This window comes from Aspergillus nomiae (genome assembly GCF_001204775.2).
Source record: "Aspergillus nomiae NRRL 13137 chromosome Unknown contig00225, whole genome shotgun sequence".
Taxonomy (NCBI): Eukaryota; Fungi; Ascomycota; class Eurotiomycetes; order Eurotiales; family Aspergillaceae; genus Aspergillus; species Aspergillus nomiae.
This window is the reverse complement of record NW_015378280.1, coordinates 20,340-37,957: the sequence shown is the minus strand read 5'-3', so window position 1 is coordinate 37,957 and position 17,618 is coordinate 20,340. Positions and strand designations below refer to the sequence as shown.

The 17,618-nt window shown below is 50.2% G+C and overlaps 7 protein-coding genes across 7 annotated transcripts; 2 read left to right on the top strand and 5 right to left on the bottom strand.

Annotated features, from left to right (window-relative positions):
- Positions 1-106: 106 nt before the first annotated feature.
- Positions 107-1,040, top strand: grpE (mitochondrial nucleotide exchange factor MGE1; the record flags this gene model as incomplete). The annotated part of the gene is made up of 3 exons (XM_015553567.1): positions 107-391; positions 512-937; positions 1,008-1,040. 3 exons carry the CDS (start codon positions 107-109, stop codon positions 1,038-1,040), a joined length of 744 nt encoding a protein of 247 aa, XP_015405057.1.
- Positions 1,041-2,104: 1,064 nt separating this feature from the next.
- Positions 2,105-3,655, bottom strand: ANOM_008310 (phenylalanine--tRNA ligase; the record flags this gene model as incomplete). The annotated part of the gene is made up of 1 exon (XM_015553566.1): positions 2,105-3,655. The coding sequence occupies one exon, from the start codon at positions 3,653-3,655 to the stop codon at positions 2,105-2,107; it is 1,551 nt and encodes a 516-aa protein (XP_015405058.1).
- Positions 3,656-4,372: 717 nt separating this feature from the next.
- ANOM_008309 (uncharacterized protein) lies at positions 4,373-6,304 on the bottom strand (the record flags this gene model as incomplete). The annotated part of the gene is made up of 2 exons (XM_015553565.1): positions 4,373-5,691; positions 5,764-6,304. The coding sequence occupies 2 exons, from the start codon at positions 6,302-6,304 to the stop codon at positions 4,373-4,375; spliced, it is 1,860 nt and encodes a 619-aa protein (XP_015405062.1).
- Positions 6,305-7,697: 1,393 nt separating this feature from the next.
- Positions 7,698-8,938, bottom strand: ANOM_008308 (c-type cytochrome). Its single transcript, XM_015553564.1, has 5 exons — positions 8,777-8,938; positions 8,362-8,393; positions 8,146-8,304; positions 7,993-8,091; positions 7,698-7,931 (listed from the first exon to the last, which is right to left on the bottom strand). Exons 1-5 carry the CDS (start codon positions 8,802-8,804, stop codon positions 7,764-7,766), a joined length of 486 nt encoding a protein of 161 aa, XP_015405061.1. The 5' UTR covers positions 8,805-8,938; the 3' UTR covers positions 7,698-7,763.
- Positions 8,939-10,923: 1,985 nt separating this feature from the next.
- On the top strand, positions 10,924-11,769 carry ANOM_008307 (uncharacterized protein; the record flags this gene model as incomplete). The annotated part of the gene is made up of 2 exons (XM_015553563.1): positions 10,924-11,301; positions 11,374-11,769. The coding sequence occupies 2 exons, from the start codon at positions 10,924-10,926 to the stop codon at positions 11,767-11,769; spliced, it is 774 nt and encodes a 257-aa protein (XP_015405070.1).
- Positions 11,770-12,191: 422 nt separating this feature from the next.
- On the bottom strand, positions 12,192-13,406 carry ANOM_008306 (exosome non-catalytic core subunit RRP42; the record flags this gene model as incomplete). Its single annotated transcript, XM_015553562.1, has 2 exons — positions 12,192-12,803; positions 12,858-13,406. 2 exons carry the CDS (start codon positions 13,404-13,406, stop codon positions 12,192-12,194), a joined length of 1,161 nt encoding a protein of 386 aa, XP_015405069.1.
- Positions 13,407-14,697: 1,291 nt separating this feature from the next.
- On the bottom strand, positions 14,698-17,124 carry ANOM_008305 (serine/threonine-protein kinase; the record flags this gene model as incomplete). The annotated part of the gene is made up of 3 exons (XM_015553561.1): positions 14,698-16,101; positions 16,155-16,898; positions 16,954-17,124. The coding sequence occupies 3 exons, from the start codon at positions 17,122-17,124 to the stop codon at positions 14,698-14,700; spliced, it is 2,319 nt and encodes a 772-aa protein (XP_015405068.1).
- Positions 17,125-17,618: the final 494 nt, after the last annotated feature.

Below are 17,618 nucleotides of genomic sequence, written 5' to 3'. Positions count from 1 at the left end.
GTTTTTCTGGCGATATCGCCGACTCTCCCATCCTCTCAGCACGACAGCTCCATATCACTTCCTTCTCCTGCAATTGCTCACCCTTTCTTAAAATACCTCCGTCACAATGTTCCAACGTACCATCCTCAGACAGGCCCAGGCCGCCCGCTCTCTCCTTTCCGTCCGTTCGACGTCTTCAGCACCACTGGCGCTCCGCCGCACGTCACAATTCCAGCCGCAAACCCTTCGTCCATTTGCTCCTTTGCCTGGCTTGCGCAACTACTCCACAGAGAACAAGGCCGAGGAAGGCAAGCAGGAGAAGAATGAGAACGCTGAATCGGAGTCCCAGAACCCCGAGGATGCCATTCGTAAGGAGCTTGAAAAGAAGGAGAAGGAGGTTGTTGATTTGAAGGTAAAGCAATCAATATGCTCCTGATGATTTGATTATCTTCCCAGCTACATCCATACATTTACATATGTATATACATACAAAAACTGTTCTTCACAGCTCCGCTAACCCGCCACGCTACAGGACAAGTATGTCCGCTCCGTTGCAGACTTCCTCAACCTCCAGGAACGCACCAAGCGTGATATGGACAATGCGCGCAACTTCGCCATCCAGCGCTTTGCCGTTGATCTTCTCGAGAGCATTGACAACTTCGACCGTGCCCTCCTGGCTGTGCCCGAGGCCAAGCTCAACTCCAATGAGCCTGAACACAAGGACATTAAGGACCTCGTCTCCGGCCTGAAGATGACCCAGAACATTCTGATGAATGCCCTCAAGAAGCACGGTCTGGAGAGGTTTGATCCCAGCGAGCCTGCTGAAGATGGCAACACGCAGAAGTTCGACCCCAACATGCATGAGGCTACCTTCATGGCCAAGGCTGAGGGCAAGGAGAACGGTGATATCATGTATACTCAGAGCAAGGGCTTCAAGCTGAACGGACGTGTCTTGAGAGTAAGCACAGCCCCTTCCCTGTCCTACTAACGTCTATGGGGTTCACGAGACTAACGAGAAACCTTTCCAGGCTGCCAAGGTCGGCGTTGTCAAGAACGACTAAATCAATCACCCATACAAATACTTCATCCTCAATTTCCTCTAAACGCAACCTCACTACCTCTCTTATTCTACCTGTATAATATACCGAATACCTTTCATCATGACGAGGAATTACCAATTGCGGTAACCGTGATACCACGTCTTTTCTCTATGAATGCATGTGTATGATACACCGGCTATTTTGTTTGCATACGACCGGAAGGCTTATGGTCTGCCCTCCTTTCGTGGTTCCTATCTTTTTTTTTTTTTCGTGTTCATGTCAGGCGTTTGAAACTCACCCCTCACCTCTCACTATATGACATTATATCTGTATAATACATGCAATGATTTGGTCTTGTCATTCTACAAAAAAGGTGGTCTGATTGGCAATTTTTTGGATATGAGCTACTTGCACGGCATTGGATTATTGGGTTTCCTTTCCTTTCCTTGCTTTGCTTGTTCGTTGGGCTGGGTCGTTTCGGTAACGGGTCATGATGATCTACATTAATAGATGATTGACTGGATCGGTCATTACTATATTTTCTGTCTATTCTTTTCCTTTGCCTTTGGGTGACCTTGGCGGTAGTGTAGACTTCGATATGAAATATGTGCAAGAGCATTGGGTATCTTCCCGTTTCCTCAACGACAGCGATAACAAGCACAACGGTGTCTTAATTGATATAGTTCAACGCTTTTTGCCCTGGGTCCATATTGCAGATGCCCTTTCATGCCCTCCTACAGAGATAATTCATATATATCGGTGTTTGTATAACTCTGTTCGCATCGATAATACATCTATATCCAATCGGTTCTCACAAAGCTACTAGTAGACATGGTCTTTTGTTTCATTTTTAATTGAGTATCAAGGATTTACTCTAGCCGTTTACAAAAATATATCCAACACACCTACAGCTCGGCATTAAGATCAAGTAAATAATACACTAAGATCAACCTTGAAGTCGAGATGAAATTTTTATTTTCCAAATACTGTACAGATAAAGGTACACTGGGACCAATCATGAAAGAACTGTGGGATATTATACAAGGATCCATGCCCCATGCCACAACATGCCGATTTGAATCTGATTACCTCAACTGAACGCCCAGCAAGCCCACAAGCTTCTCCCGGACCTGATCATGGAGGTCATTAGTCTCTTCGTTGGTCAAGGTGCGCTCCAGACTGCGGTAATTGATCCGGTAGCACATGCTCTTCTTGCCGGTCTTCGGGTGCGTGAATTCATCGATAAGTCGGACGTCTTCGACCAGATCGCCTGCAACACCACGGACGATCTCCATGATATCGTTCTCGTGGACTGGCATGGCGCCGCCGGCAGCGCTACCGCCGCTTACGGCCGCAGAAGGCAGCCAGAAGGCGACATCCTTGTAGCAGGCGGGGTGTTTGGAGAAGGGCTCGAAGCGGGAGATATGGCCGGCCTTGAACTGGGAGAGGAAACGCTCATCGCGGGACCAGAAGAGTCGGATGTCCGGGATGTTGAAGAGGAGCATGGCGATGCGCTCGAGGCCGAGTCCGAAGGCCCATCCGATGCGGTTTGGCACGTCCGAGTTGATCAGCAGCTCTTGCTTGATGACACCACAGCCTAGGATCTCGAGCCAGTCGCCTTGCCAGAAGACTTCGAGTTCCCAGGACGGGCTGGTGAAGGGGAAATAAGCCTCCACCCAGCGGACCTTCAGCGGTTCCTGTTCGGCAGCGTTGTTGCCGTCGGCGGCCGCGGCGGCCTTGCTGGCTTCGGTGAAGATCTTGATCACCATTCGCTCGAGGGAGCGTTTGAGGTGCGCCGCGATGGCTTCGACCTCCTCCGCGCTGTGGTGCTCTGCCTGGAGTGGGTTGCGTTCTGCGTGAATGGTGGGGTTGGGGTCCTCGACGGCGACGTCGTGAGTCGGGATGCGGCTGAGATCGTCCGTGATCCTGGCGGCTGTTTCCTTCGCAGCCTTTAATGGCTCAATGTCGGGCCGTTTCCACAACATGGCGCCCTCCATTTGATGGAAAACGGGGTAATGGCTACGATCGATAGCATCCCGGCGATAGACGTCCGCAACAACAGTGTACCCAACCTCTTCGGGACGCGATTTCTCATTCCGGTTGATCTGTTGGAAGTATGCTTGCTGGTGCGCGCTGGTGTGTGTTCGCAACACGGTCTTGTCATTGACATAGTAGGTATCTGTGCGGCTACGGCCGGGGTGGTCCAGCGGGAACCCGAGGACGTCGAAGTTCTGCGCGGTCGTGACAACGGGACTCTTCTCGTGGTAGTTTCCGTAGGCGGGACCCGGGAACTGACTTTCGATTAGCTTCCGGGTGATGGCGAGGGGGTGGTTCTCGTCGAGGTAGAGTCGTCTTCCGACGTGGGAGAGGATCGTATCGGGGGTGTTGGTCCATTGGTCTGTGGGGTAAGATTTATCTTCAATTGTTAAAGATGGCTTCTTTATGGAACCCAGAGGATCTGGCTTCTGATCCGGATTCGTCGACCCTTGCGTTCTGAGCGCCGTTGTTGAGCTCCAGGTTCTGCGGAGAGGGTCCGAGATGTGCGAGACATGCGAGAACGGAATGCGCACGTTCCTGCTGATTGCCCATCTGCTGCTGGTGGCCCGCAGCGCCCTGCCTGTGGCCAAGAGGCGCATGTCGATATAAAATGCACCCCGAATGGCGCGGTGGAATTAATTACCAGGGTGGAAGCAGGTAAATGGGATGACTTACTCCGATGCGGAATCAATACAAAACATTCCGGGCCGGGGAAATTAGTGGCCGACGGGATTGTGCATAAATCACTATTTTTCCACTACGTGCTGACCGGACGTATCGAAACATTCGATACGCGTCTACTCAAATTTGAGATGGTTACGCATCTTGGGATGGGCCGGAAAAGGAGAGCTGGCTTAATTGAAAAGTAATGACAAGCCCATACACCACGAAATGCCTTCCAATCATCCACCAACCCGAGAAACAGAATATAAACAAGGATTAGATCAATGAACACCCAAGCAATCGTCCTTAGTTAAGGCTCCGAGAAGAAGTCACAGAAAGCACAGAAATGGTCAACCAACGCGTCTATCGCTTTTGCCTCGCTTTCGCCGGTCAATGCAGAGAAGGAAATGAGAGAAGCGATGACCTAGTACCGCAGTTGTAGACGCCAGCCACCAAATAGTCGAGACACAGAAGCAGATCAGACCAGAGCAGACCGAGCATGAGTAGTAAACCGTGACGCCAATCCCAAATGAGCGTAGAGACGGGCTAACGCCATGAAGTACAATGTAAAATATGTGAGAGAAGGAAAGCCAGGCTAATGCGGATAGCGATGGAGGGAACGCTGCGACGAATACAAGATCTCAGCCGCCTTCTCAAATCCCTTCGATGGTATCGTCATCTGATCCGTCGGCAAGCATAGAGTGGGTCGGTAGCTTCCGTCCTGATCCATATACCATCTCCATTAACTTGGCTTTCTGCTTCTCCCGGACAGACCGAAGGTAATCATAGCTGCCCTCTAAGCCACGAATCTGGCCTTCTATTACAGCCTCGACCGGCCCTAGCATCCGACCATTACTCCGACCACCACTTGAATCAATAGCACCAGCAAAGCTCACGGAATCGTTGCGTCGGACGAGTGGACTGACGAGCTTTCGTCGCAGAGTTTCCAGGTTGACCTTAAGAGTAAGGAGCCGGCCGCGGTGATCCATGAGGAGATGCTTGTTGGCGACCGTCCGGCTACGGACATTAGCGAGCAGCCGCTTGTTCTTCTCATACTTCCGCACAACGGCTGCGTCAGGCCCAAGAACACGGGTCCAAAGAGAGCTGAGCATTTCACCTTCAGCACGCTCTTGGGCATCTGACTCACGCACAACCGTGCGTTGAATATTGAGAAACTGGCGATCGATAGATTCAAATAGCGCGAAAAGCGCAGTTGAGTGTGTCAACTCGCTGTTAATGGACTCTTCAAGTACCGACAGGAACTCTGTGAAGGTCCGTGTGAGGGTGGAGCGCGTACGCTGGGCCGATGTCTGACCGAACAACGCGGTTACAACGTGGCCAAAGGTGGTCGGAGTGTTTAGCTCGCCACCAACACCATCCCCATCCGAGACGGTGATGCGCTCTAGCGTGCCGAGTCGCGCCAGAAGATCGTGCATATTGTCAAGCATGATCGACGGTAGCGTACTGGGTGGTTGGGACGACAATGTCTCCAGCTCCCGTTTGGCCCAATCCATGACAAGTAAGATTGAGTCCACGTCCGAGTCCACATTGGCGAAAAAGCGCGTCAACTCTAAAGACAGCGACTTCAGGGACTCGGACAACTCATCCAGCTGGCGCACTATGATCGGCGCACTGGTCATATTGGTACCGCGAACAGACTCACTCAGATCCCAGACAGCAACACCGGTCTCCTGCAACGTCCCTATCTGTTGTACGCCATTCTCTGAATAGTATATCAGAGGCTCAAAAGACCGCGCAAAGCCCGACAATTTCACCAGGTCAGGAATTGCTTGCGGTACACTGGGTAAAAACAAAGCGCGCATGAAGACTATGGATAGTAGGGCTACCAGAATGGAAATGGTGGTGTTGGATTTGGAGCTAGTGATCTTATCGAATTTGGATCGCAAGTAACTAAAGAGTGCGACAAAGGGTTCGCGCTGCTGAACCTCTGCGCGCACAGCGAACCGGATATCTTGAGAAAGGCCCACTCGTTAGTATCCCGCGCCAGCATGCTGGACAGGGTTCAAACCGAGATAAAGCCTACAATTGCTTAGATTATTATCCGAGCCAAACTCCAGTCCTTCCGGGGCGGGACTGGTCTCCGGCACCCGGCGTGGGCTAGGTGACCGAACCTTATGCGGTGAGTCTGCGTCCATCGGCAGTGGAACATTGGCAGCGATCGTAAGGTCCCCTGTATCAGTAGAACTGCTCCTTTTACCAGTCATGGGGTCCTCCAGAGCGTCTTCGTATTGCGGACTGGGTTCTCGCGATTGCGATGGACTTAACCCCACAGTGGGCTTTAGTCCCAAACGGTCCTGATCGACCTTGCGCAGATAGGGCTGATGCCGGTACCACCCACTGCCTTGGACGTAGTCATACCTCCGAAACCCTGGGGGTGACCAGCGCTCCCCGTTAGGCGTCATGTCATCTTCTTCCACGTCGGATTCCTCTGACCGAAATCCTGAATGTTGTGACGGTAGACCAAACACCGGAGAACGGTGGGCATTATTTGAATTCTCAAAGTCTTCGAGCGACGCATCCAATGAGGGATGCTCGTCAAAGACGTTATCCAGCTCATCCAACATGGTGGACGGCGTTGCGCACAACCTATACGAAGTTATCAAAGCCACTTCAATCGTTGCGACGCTGAAGCGACGACTTGAGTGGACGAAAACAATTCCTAGATTGTCGCGGTGAGGTGATAGCTTGTGGAGGGGTTAGTCGCAAGCGCACTAAGACGAGGCGGGATCGGTCTTATGCGCTGTCGCGATAAGTGGCGGGGAGAAGGTAAACAGGTGGTAGGTAGGAAAAGACAAGTAACGAAGAGTAGTCTGCAGGTCAGAACGAAGGTACAGGAATGGGCAGACGCAAGACATGGGAATGCGAAAGGGAGTTAGATGCCAGCGGACGAGGCCTTGATGCCTGAGGACGGAGCGGCCGACTAACTGGGTTGCGACAAGTCACGCTCGCTTTCCCGGGGTAGGTAGTAGATACGGAGTACTTGCAGCAGTTACAGAGGCGCTTGCATTAGAAACGTTTGTGGCACAGTGATCAGCAGTCCGCTGTAAATGCCGTTAGTTTGACAACTTGGAAGCCAACCAACAACAGGATATCATCAAGTGTTCTGCGGGTAGTCATTCATGTTCTGAGAGGAATGCGGTTCGTGTTCCTTTCTATTTCGTGTCCAGGTACCGAAGGAGAATGAACCAGCGATACCCCCCCCTCGCATCGCTCTTTGGGGTTTGAGTTGTTTTATCGGGAGAGCAAGAGAGGGGCGCAGGTGGTGGCTGGGCCAATGGCGGTGGACAGTCCAAGGGGTCATGTGCCAACCTGTTCCAGACCCGTACTGTTCCGTACAGGTCCATCGTAGTTACTGTCCTGTCCTTGGGGACAGGTACCCTCTGGTAGGTTTGCTCTAGACTAGTGGTAAGATACCATCGTGGTTAGTCACTAAAACACTGGTTGCGAGTGTTCCCTTGAGAAATCCAGTCCAATCTGCCGGTCCAATAACATCCACGGCCGGTAGGGATCGACCGCCAGTTTGCCAGAACTCTCCCACTGCTGATCCAGGACGATAGGACAGGACTCGTCCAAGTGGACCATGATAGCTCCTAGAGACAAATCCTCTTCACACCGTAAGAACCTTGAGGGGCTTCTCGTTCGAGTCGGGTCAAGGCAACGGCCGGTAAGTGAGCGTCGAGCATCTCGGGAATAAAGGCCCAACCCATAGCGCCCGAATCGGGATTTCCATAGATCCACGTGATGAACCAATGACGCACGTGGTGGAATCACGGGAACTGAACGGGCGTCTGCGGTTAGTCCAAACAAGAGCGTGAGAAGAGTGTGGAAGACTGTCGTCATGAGAGGAGATATCTTTATTCATTACAGCCTTACGGCCTGAAACTTAACCATGATACATAGAACTGGAAAACATGACCACCGAGACGGAAATGGGGAAAGGTTATGGGCTGACATAGACAAGCTCGTGAAGGAAACGTGTTTCTATGAAACCCGCAAATCCTGCGCACAAAGGAAAAATCACGTCTATTGCGAGTAAACAAGGTATTGAGTAATATTACATGCCCTGTCCGTCAAACTGCCGAGGATCTGGGAACGTATCAGATCCGATGCGACAAGTCGCTTGAACCGGGTCGAAGAAAGAATTTTGTTCACGTTAAAAAGAGAGTTTAAGCACAGCTCTCCTTGAGGTAACTGATGGAGCATAGCCAGTTAGCACAGAAGTTATTGTAATAGCTAAGCATAACGGGTAAACATACGTGATGAGGTCGTTCCTCTCCTTGCCCTTCTTGAGACCACCGAAGGCCATCTTGGTACCGGGAATGAACTTCTTGGGGTTCTCGAGGTACTTGAACTATAGGGAATTAGTTGACCCTTGATTTACAGAGGCAGGAAGAACAATGCATACCAGAGTGTTCTCATCCCAAGTGACACCGGCCTGCTTGTTGGCATCGGTGTAGGCGTAGCCCTCAACGGAACCGGTCTGACGGCCAAAGAGACCGTGGAGCTTGGGGCCGACCTTGTTGGCACCATCAGCCTCGACAGTGTGGCACTGAGCGCAGCGAGTCTATAGATACTATTAGTCACTGCGCAGCAAGTCTTCTATGGATCGATGTCAACTTACCTGGAAGAGCTTGGCACCCTTGGCAGAGTCACCTGGAGGAATAAGGATGTTAGCCGTCTGCTTTGCTTTCTCTGCGGCCTCAAGTTCGGCCTCGCGCATATCGATGGTAGTAAGAAGACAAAAAGTGTCAAAGCTGGTCATGTTGCTCAAAATGATTGTGTATTGTCGGCGCATCCAACTATTGGTTCTTCAATGGAATAGGATGCGGAAGAGAAATGTCGCAGACTGTTCATTGTCTAGAGAACATAGAACACAGAGCTGTTGGGAAAATTGTGTTCCTCGAACAGCAGTGGCCATCATTCACTGAATTCCAGGAACCAATTCGTGTTTGTTTGGACACCAGCAGTGAATGACAGGATGGGACGCGCTTGACGAACAACGGGGAAGCAGCCAGCCAGGGAGTGAGGTAGCTTACCAGGAGCGAAACCAGCGTCCTTGGCCATTGTGAATATGTGTAGTAAAGTCTAAAGAGACTGGAAAGATGTTAAAATGATAGTATACAAAAAGAGGGTATCCCAAAAGCTAATTGAGGAGAATCAATTGAAGGGAGAAAAAACAGGCAGGAAGAAAAACTTGCGATCGCAGCAATTTGTACAAAGCGCCGTCTTCGCCCCCGAGGCCTCCCGTGATTCGAGCCTCGGCCAATCAGCGACGGGATGATTCAGCACTCAACGGGCTCTCTCGGGACAAGGGAAACAACCGGTGTCTTTTTTCAGCACCTATTTTTATTTCCTTGGTTCTGCATTTTTATGGGGGAGACGACGTCTCATACCGCTACAAAGGTATACTTACATTGTCCGGGAACAAAACCCTGTCTTATACCGTACTCAACGCCCTATTACATCCTTTCGTTTACGGCACTATTGCGATGAGCGTCAGTCAAAGTCATTTCGCAAATGCCGGTTTTACATAGGTATGATCTCATATCTCGACGGTGTTTGACCCAACAAAAAGATTACGGGGAGAACTGGGCCGAAGTGGAAATGGATGGACCCGGTCTTTGGAAATGCCTGTCTTGCTATTTGTCCCCCAACGGGCAGAATTCTCGTGACTGGTCTGTGTGTCCAGCCGCCGCCTTTGGCCCGAATTGAGGCCTGAGCCTGAGGCAGTTATATCCGCTCTTTACCTAAGATAAATCCTAACTAGACCGGAGGATTCAATGAATACAACTTGTCCAGACGGGGAGCCCATGATACCCTCTTCCCTAGCTGGGGCGAATCAATGTCTATCCCAACCCTGTGATCAGATCCCCAGGACATATATCCAAGCCCAGTAGCCCAATTGCTACCACGAAAAAACCAATCGACTTCTACTTCATCTGCACTGATCTATCTGTCACCTTCAGCTATGCTGCTTGCACGATGTGGTCTAGAAACATTTTGAGTGTATATATAGTTCCACATCTCTTCCTGTTTTCGCCTTTTCTCCCCTAGTCGTACTAGCCTTCAAAGCCGAAGAGCCCTCGTGTCAATCTCTCTGGTCTCAGTCCTACATAGAAGATGTACTTCCTCCCCTCCCTTGACAGCTGCAATACAGCATTGGATTTCGTAAAACCAAGAGAACATCCTCCTTGGAATCCTATACATACACTATTTTTTCGGCATGTATAGAATCTTTAGCCAACAACACTAAGGAAATGCAGTCCACCTGAGTGCAACATGGTACGAAAGGAATGCTCGTTTGAATCTAGTATTTCCCGTTGGGCTCATAGTGGCATACCAGGTAGATGCTTGAAACATAGTTACCACATAGTATGACAAATAACTGTCCTCTCTCTCTTCAATAGAACCAAGTTAGATGTTCTAGAACTCTGGGTCTGAATTGCCAATCAACTTCAAATGATACAAAGACTACTACTGAAACAGCTCCAAGCTGTAATTACAGTTCAGTCTGACATGTTCCGAACTACTGATCGTCACGCATGACATTGAGAGCCCTAGCCGAGGAACTTGACAGGGTGCATCTCCGGGACATATATTGAGACATTTGGAAAGAAAGACATACATTAACGTACTCCATCACTAAGAGTGAATGAAGTATCTAAAATCTTGGGGGAGGTCCGCCTATCTTGGAAAATCTCTAGAGTAGGGTCAGATTCTCTTGCTCCTTATCATGAGCGGAATGTGGTCAACTCCGGGCAATCCTTATGTATACATCCGTGGATCTGTCAGAACATGGCATCAACTTGGTCTGTGATAATAGACCATTTGAGGTGCTATCCTTTGCAATGAGTAACATAATTAAGTGGTTCGCGAGTGGACAATGAGTAAGTATACAGAATAAAGGCATGGCTTGCTTGGAGATTTGCGGTCGACCGCATAGGCATCACAGTGCCCCTGCTTTTCATAGCTTCTTAACTATAGAAACAGGCTATATTCCAGTCAGGTTTCTAGAAGAACAATATCAAAGAAAGGAATTAAAACCCAAGGTTCAACTTCCATCAATCCACCCCAATGTCCATACATATTCTTTAATCACGTGATCAAACACCAGCATCAACCAGCGGGAAAAAAGTTCCAACTCCGCAGAGCCATCACTCCACCCCCAACAACACGCACAGCAATGGCCCCGGTCACAATCCCACAATTCCTCCTACCGCGGGGAATTCCGTCGACGCGGGCCTTCCAGTCCCTCTCGCGCGCAAACGCAACCCACCACCGCATCAGGACCACCACCCGCCGGTGCGCATCAGACAACAGCAAGCCGCGAGTCCTAGAACAGCCCGACAAGTTCCGGCCGCCATCGCACCCCGCACGCAGGGTTGTGCAGACGCGCAATGGAAGAGTCCTTGGCCGCGAGCCGATCAACTACGGCCCCAAGCTCACGGAGAAAGAGCGGGAGGAGCAGAAGCGCAAGCAGTATCCGAATATGTTCCCACCGGAGGGCACAGTTATGTATAAGTTTTTGACAAATCGGTGGATCCATATCTGGATTGCTATGGTGCGTTTTCCTTTTGTGGATTATGCAGCTTTACGGGTTTAATACTTGCGTCGATGCTGATCGGTTGTTTAGAGCGTACTCACGACTTTGGCTACGTTTACCTTCACTACGAACTTTAAGCGGTCGTCGCCATTTGCTCATTTGCTTCCGTCTTGGTCGGATCTGCTTTGGCACCCTATTGATACCGTTTCTCAGGCGTTGGCTGTTTTCCGCATGCATGTGCAGCATACCTCCGTGCAGACGAGGGAGAAGCGGCACCAGCGGATTGAGGATGCGGAGAAGAGACGACAGTACCGTATTGCTCATGGGTTGGAGGAACCGACTGAGGAGCAGGGCAAGACGGAGACCGAGGTGGTTGATGATCAGTCTCCGATAGCTGCCGATGCGGAGGCGAAGCAAGGGGATGGAGAATATGTTGATTGGGAGGGAAAGAAGAGGCCTGTCAAGAAATGGTTGGGCATCTGGTAGGGTGGCTCTTACTGTGCTGATATTGGGGTCTGGATGGGTGGCTGGATGATTGATCGACTAGAGTGTATAACAATGCTGGAGAGCGTACTATGTAGATTAGCTTTGCATATCTTTGGATTTTGTCTTAGCATTGTATTATTCATTATGTACATGTCTCTTGTCTTTTGATGTGATGGTTCATCTTTCCCGCCAGGCTGCCGATTCGGCACTGTAAAAAATTGCCTTGGGTCCTGCAGCCAGGGTATCCTCGCAAAGCGCACAGAAGACCTCCTACATTGTAGCGAATCAGGAGCGATGCGCATACTTCTGCTGAGTATTCCTATCTCCGCCGACAAAGAGTATGTGGTAGGAGACGTATAGAGAGCGCACCTAGGGCACGATGTCATCCGTATTCGGGACAATCAAGTGTCGCATCAATTCATTCACCCAACTTGAACGCCCTCTAGACCCTCGAGAACCTCCTCACCAACACCACCTTTCTCGAGCACGAGCTTAACCATGCGAGCAACCGTGCTTCTCTTCACACCTCCACGACGGGGCTTCCAAACTCCCGGAACCTCTTCCTCGCCTGTGGATGGGTTCAGAATGGCCGCTTCTTCGGCAGCAGCTGTAGAACCTAACGTAGTCACATTTTCCGAGTTAGGCACACCAGGTTGCGTTAACCTGGAAGGAGGGTCGATCGTGCGGATGGAAACAAGCTTCAGGCTATCGGAATCGCTATCCCGAGTGATAGAGATGGCCAGAACCGTATCAGCAACAGCAATCTCCTCTCTATCTGGGTCGAAGATAATGTTTTCGCCCACAGAGACGACGAGCAACGTTACTGGGGGGCGAACTTGTTGGGCAGAAGTAGGGGATACCGTCGAGGTAGAGCGTGGATACAGGTATTCTGCAGCATCCCAATCATCGTCGAAAAAGGGATCCTCCTCGCCTTGGGACTTCAACTTCGGAAGCTTTGTCGACAGAAGCGCCAGATGGGTCGTTAAGGAGAGTAGTGGAAGCGGATATGATTGAGGTTGGGAGAGAAGAAGAACCTAAATCAACAGCATTAGAGTCGACCGCCTAGTGAAATTGAACAAGCGCCTTACATCAATATACAAACGCCAATGCCACCGCTTGTTGATCACCAGCCTTCCCTTGAGTCCACCAGCCATCTCGCCGACATCCCCAGAGCCCTCACTTGATACAGACTCAACCAGAGGCTCTCGCATCATCTCGGACAAGAAAACTGGCAAAGCATCGTCATCCCGGAACCCTGGGATCTCGATCGACATCTGCACCCATGACCCATGTCCTGAACTTGATCCTTGATTTACCTCGCTGTCGTTATTCCCTGCGTATTCTTCCTGGGTCTGTTGTGGCAATTTGAGCGCATCTGCCGAGACCGATGTCTTTTCTACCTCCGCCTTTACTCCAACGATTGCTTGGGTGCCGTCCGCAAAACCAACACGCGCGCTACCGTTAGTTCCGGGAAGGATATCAGTCTCTGCTGTTAAGGGCCGAAATTGTGTCGCCGAGCGTCCATCTGGTCGAATTGGGTTACCTGGAAGAGCAAGAGATGTGTAGAGATAAGAAAGCTCTGCAGGCGAGATATGTGGGGTTTGGGAGGCGGACGAGGCCTGCCTTTGGGCCGCCATTGGGGCAGACAACGAAGAAAGAAAGAAAGAAAAGGAAAAGGAAAAGGCAATAGAAAAGATTGAGGTTGAGTTTGAGAGAAAGACTCTGAATTATGTGGATATTGTCACACAACCTGATAGCTCCGCGGCGATCAGTTCAGCTGCGAATGAGTGGAGTAATTTTCAGTCCCAAGATAACCAGTCAGGCCAATGTATGGCGACCTCTCTGAGAAGATAGCAATACGTGCTTAATATGCGATCTATTCACAGGAGCAGAATAACCATAGCAAATATTAAGATAATGTGCTAGACAGGGACAAGTTGAACTGGCATACAAAAGTAGCACTTGCTATGGAAATTCTGTGAAAGGCGGACAATCGTTATTCCCGACCCGCTCAACGTTCCCATCAAACGCTTATCAGCTGGTACAACTGTCGATCCTAAGCAAAGAAGGTAAAAATAATATGATGTCAAGTACTCGATAAAGAGCACTTTTATGGCCTGTGTGATTAGGTATATATATATATATATAAACATACGGCTGGACAGCCGAATCTAAGTACTATATTACAAGGTGTGTAGAGCCCAAGACTAGCCACCAGTAGTCCTTCCCAGCAACAAGAAAATTGTACATGAGGTGAATCAAAAGTTTTTGCAAAGGTCACATCACTTCCCTAGGTGAGATGCAATGAGCGGCAGGTGAGGAGAATAAGGGATGAAAGAGAAAAAGGAGAGGCTAGTGAAAGATGTTTAGGAAGTGTATCAGCGGTAGGTAGTGATGACAGGAAGTGACAAATGAAAACAAAAAGCTGTTGGTAGTGGACAAGACATGTTGGGTAAACAATGCATATATGTATATATAAAGAACGATAGCAGACCTCGCGACTCGCGCATTTGGTATCAAAACAATGTGCAAACAAGAACACCGCAAACGAAAGACAAGATATGAAAACCGCATGCCGAAACCAGGTTGCGAGGCCAACTATATCTATAAAGGCCTTTGGGGTATGAAGACAACAATGAAGACAAATGAAAAGGAACCCGGGCTAATCCTTGCCCCATGCAAAATAGGGAGAGAAGATGTTGTCACAAGAAACAAAAATGAGCCAAAAAAAAAAGAAAAGAAAAGAAAAACACCAATCACCGGAAAGACGAAAGAACACAAGACACCAGATCCTGTACGCCATGCTCGGTTAGATCGCCAATTACCGCGCGTCCCCCCTGTTTTTCTCTCTTTGATAAATCCAAACAAGACTGGGAATCAAATATCAAAACACGACATCCACATGTGGCACAACGCTCACAGGGCGAACTACCTATAGGTCGACCCTGTCATGAAGTTTGTAGGGCCTGAATGGTTCCAGTCCCCATCTTCGTAAGGCGGGGTAGGCCATTGGCGCGTACTTGTGGCAGGGTCTGTCTTGCCATCGGCAAGACCCAATCGCTTAATTGGAGTAGCATCAGAGTGGCCAAAGGAAACACCGTCGCATTTTGCTGATGGAGAGGGGGTAGGATAGGGGCTAGGCAATGCGCGTGAGTTGTCGTTTCCCATGGCCTGGTGACTATAATTCGATGATCTATCGGACGATGCCTCAGTCTGTGCTAGTCGTCTCGCAGCTTTGCTCGCCGAATGTAAGGCTTCATCGAGGAGCTCATCCTCCTCTTCCGGCGTTTCGTAGCGGTGAACAGGGTGGCTGGAGAGCTGCAGCGCACGCCGAGTTCGGCTGGAGATTGGCGCACCAGTACCACTGGTTGAAACGGGGCTATCTCCCATTGAGCGCATAGATCCTTGAGGCATGGATTGTCTCTTCACGCCCTCCATGGGTGAGGTAATATGGACAGGGACATTTCCAAGTGCAGTCGAATCGAGTGAGCATTTCACGCCCTGAAGGGCTTTGTCCAATTCCGACAAATCAGAGCCTTGCTTGGCGTCGTTAGCACTGGCAGTGTCCAAGGCTAAAGATGAACGATTCGACCAAGGCATACAACCAGCATTAGCCTCAACATCATCGCTTCCCACGTTTCCCTGGTTACGGCCAGATAGCCTACGAGCACGTTTGCGAAGGTGAGAGAAAAAACTCTCCTTCTGGTTGGCACCAACCAGAGGGTTTCCACCATTCAAAGCCCTCTCCGCTTCTTGCCTGTGGACATCAGCGTAGTGATTGCCATGGGAGTTGAGCGAAAGCTGTCTGCCAATCTTCTTGCTCGCCTTTCCGTTGTCACCGGCAAGACATGAATTTGCTTGTGCTGTGACTGCGTTGGAAAGCGGGGATACCGGTCGGATTGAGGGCAAGATAGGCATCGGGGCTCCATTTGCCCAAGTGGCACGCTTACTGGGCGCAGGCTTAGTCTTGGTCGTCTCAGGGGCCGTGCTGTATGAGACAACAGGCTGTTTTGACTGCTCGTTATCGCTATCAGACCTTCCGATCAATGATCTTCTGAACCACGACGACTTAGATGTGAGAGAGGGCGAGTCACTGTTTTCCCGGGTAGGAGACTTGAAGCTCTTGTCCGAAGTTTTCCGACCCAACAGTCGGGCAGTTGAGGACCTCGGTCGCAATGGGTCAACAGCATCTGCAAAGTACTCATGATTCAAGGCTTGTGTCGAAGTTGGCCTATTCTTGGGATCCCACATCAGACACCAAGTGACAAAGTGGCTAAGAGACGTTGGCCATTGGGGTGCTTGGAGGATGCTTTCCATTGAATGCGGGGCCATCTGCGAAGAGTGTCAATTTCTAGCTCTGTCGTTATATGCCGTGGGGGACATACCTTGGGGAAAGTGAATCCCAGTTTTTGAGCAAGACGGGAGCCATCTCTCCATTCACCACCACCGAGCTTGGAGCCCGACTTACTGTACCAGTTCCCTGGGCTACCCATAATTTCGCAAACTCGCCAAACCTGATCAACTTCATTACCACCGGGAAACAATGGCTTCAACGTAGCGATTTCAACGGCCATGGCTCCGACAGCCCACATGTCCACAGGCGCGGAGTATTCACCTGCACGCAAAAGGACCTCAGGAGCTCGGTACCATCTTGTGGAGACATATGTAGTGTACGGGAGCTTGGAATGGGTCTCCCTTGCGAGGCCAAAGTCGGCGATTTTCACGGTATATGTTGGAGGGGTTGAGGGGGGAGTTACTAGGTTAGAGTAACGGCTGAAAGCAGAGTCGCTCGGAGCGGATGTGGAGACAAGGATGTTTTCCGGTTTGATGTCACGATGGAAAAAGTGGTGGGCATGGATGTGATCAAGGCCCGACAAAATTTGGTATAGGATGCTCTTCACATGCTTCCCATCGAACGGCTTGTGGTCTCGAGATTTCATCAGTTGGTAAAGGTTACCATCCATGTATTCCATACAGATATGCAGCTTGCGGGAAAGAGGGTCGAGAAAAATGTCGAGAGCTGGAACGAGGTGTGGATGAGCGGGCAGGGTCCGTAGGAAAATGACTTCCCGTAATTCTAGACACGGAGCTAATGAATCAAAGGTCTTCTTCATAGTCTTAATGGCAACCTGATGATGAGGTCAGCACAACAACGCTTCCCCACGATGCCGGAACGGGTCTTACCATGGTTCCTCTCCGCGCGATGTTGGAACCAGCCGTCCGTACACGAGCCACGGCAACACTGCCAAAGCTACCATCCCCGACTTCCTTCATCACTTCAAACCGGTCTTCAAGGGTAGCCATTGACGTCGGTGCGGCGTTCCGCAACGACGAGTGATCGTAAGAGACGGTCATTGTGTCTCTCCTTATCCTTCTCTGCCAGCAGATGTATCAAGAGAGTTCGGATGACTGTCGGGCTTCTATCAGCCGGTCTTGTTCTGTCGCAGGGGTAGATGTCTCTGCGGGGGATCTCACCCTATATAAGTGGTATTGGCGGTAAAGGATATCTCTTCCAATGATATTCGGAAGGGAGTCAGTCAAAGCAGGTGATCATCATTCGAAGTTCAAGCGTTATTGAGTCCACAGTAAGTGAAACGAATATGGTTCTCTTCCATCGATATACCGGTTAGGGCCAGAGGGTAAGTGGGATATTGATTAGATGTAAGAAGATGAGGAACAGGAATGAGTGGGAGAAGAGGGGGAAGGGGTGGTCATGTAGTTCCCAGGAAAGTGGAGGAGAGGCAGATCTGGAAGCAAGATGGAAGACCCAGAGGATTGGACGTGATCACTGTAGTGATAGGAGCGGACCCGTTTTGGTGGGAACTGCTAAACGAAAGGATGATCGGAGG

Excerpts from the sequence above, each read along its gene's own strand:
- ANOM_008308 (XM_015553564.1), bottom strand. The coding sequence starts at position 8,804 with ATGGCCAAGGACGCTGGTTTCGCTCCTG. Across the intron at positions 8,394-8,776 it reads GGACGCTGGTTTCGCTCCTG|GTGACTCTGCCAAGGGTGCC; the intron begins GTAAGCTACCTC and ends TTATTCCTCCAG. Across the intron at positions 8,092-8,145 it reads CTTGGGATGAGAACACTCTG|TTCAAGTACCTCGAGAACCC; the intron begins GTATGCATTGTT and ends AATTCCCTATAG.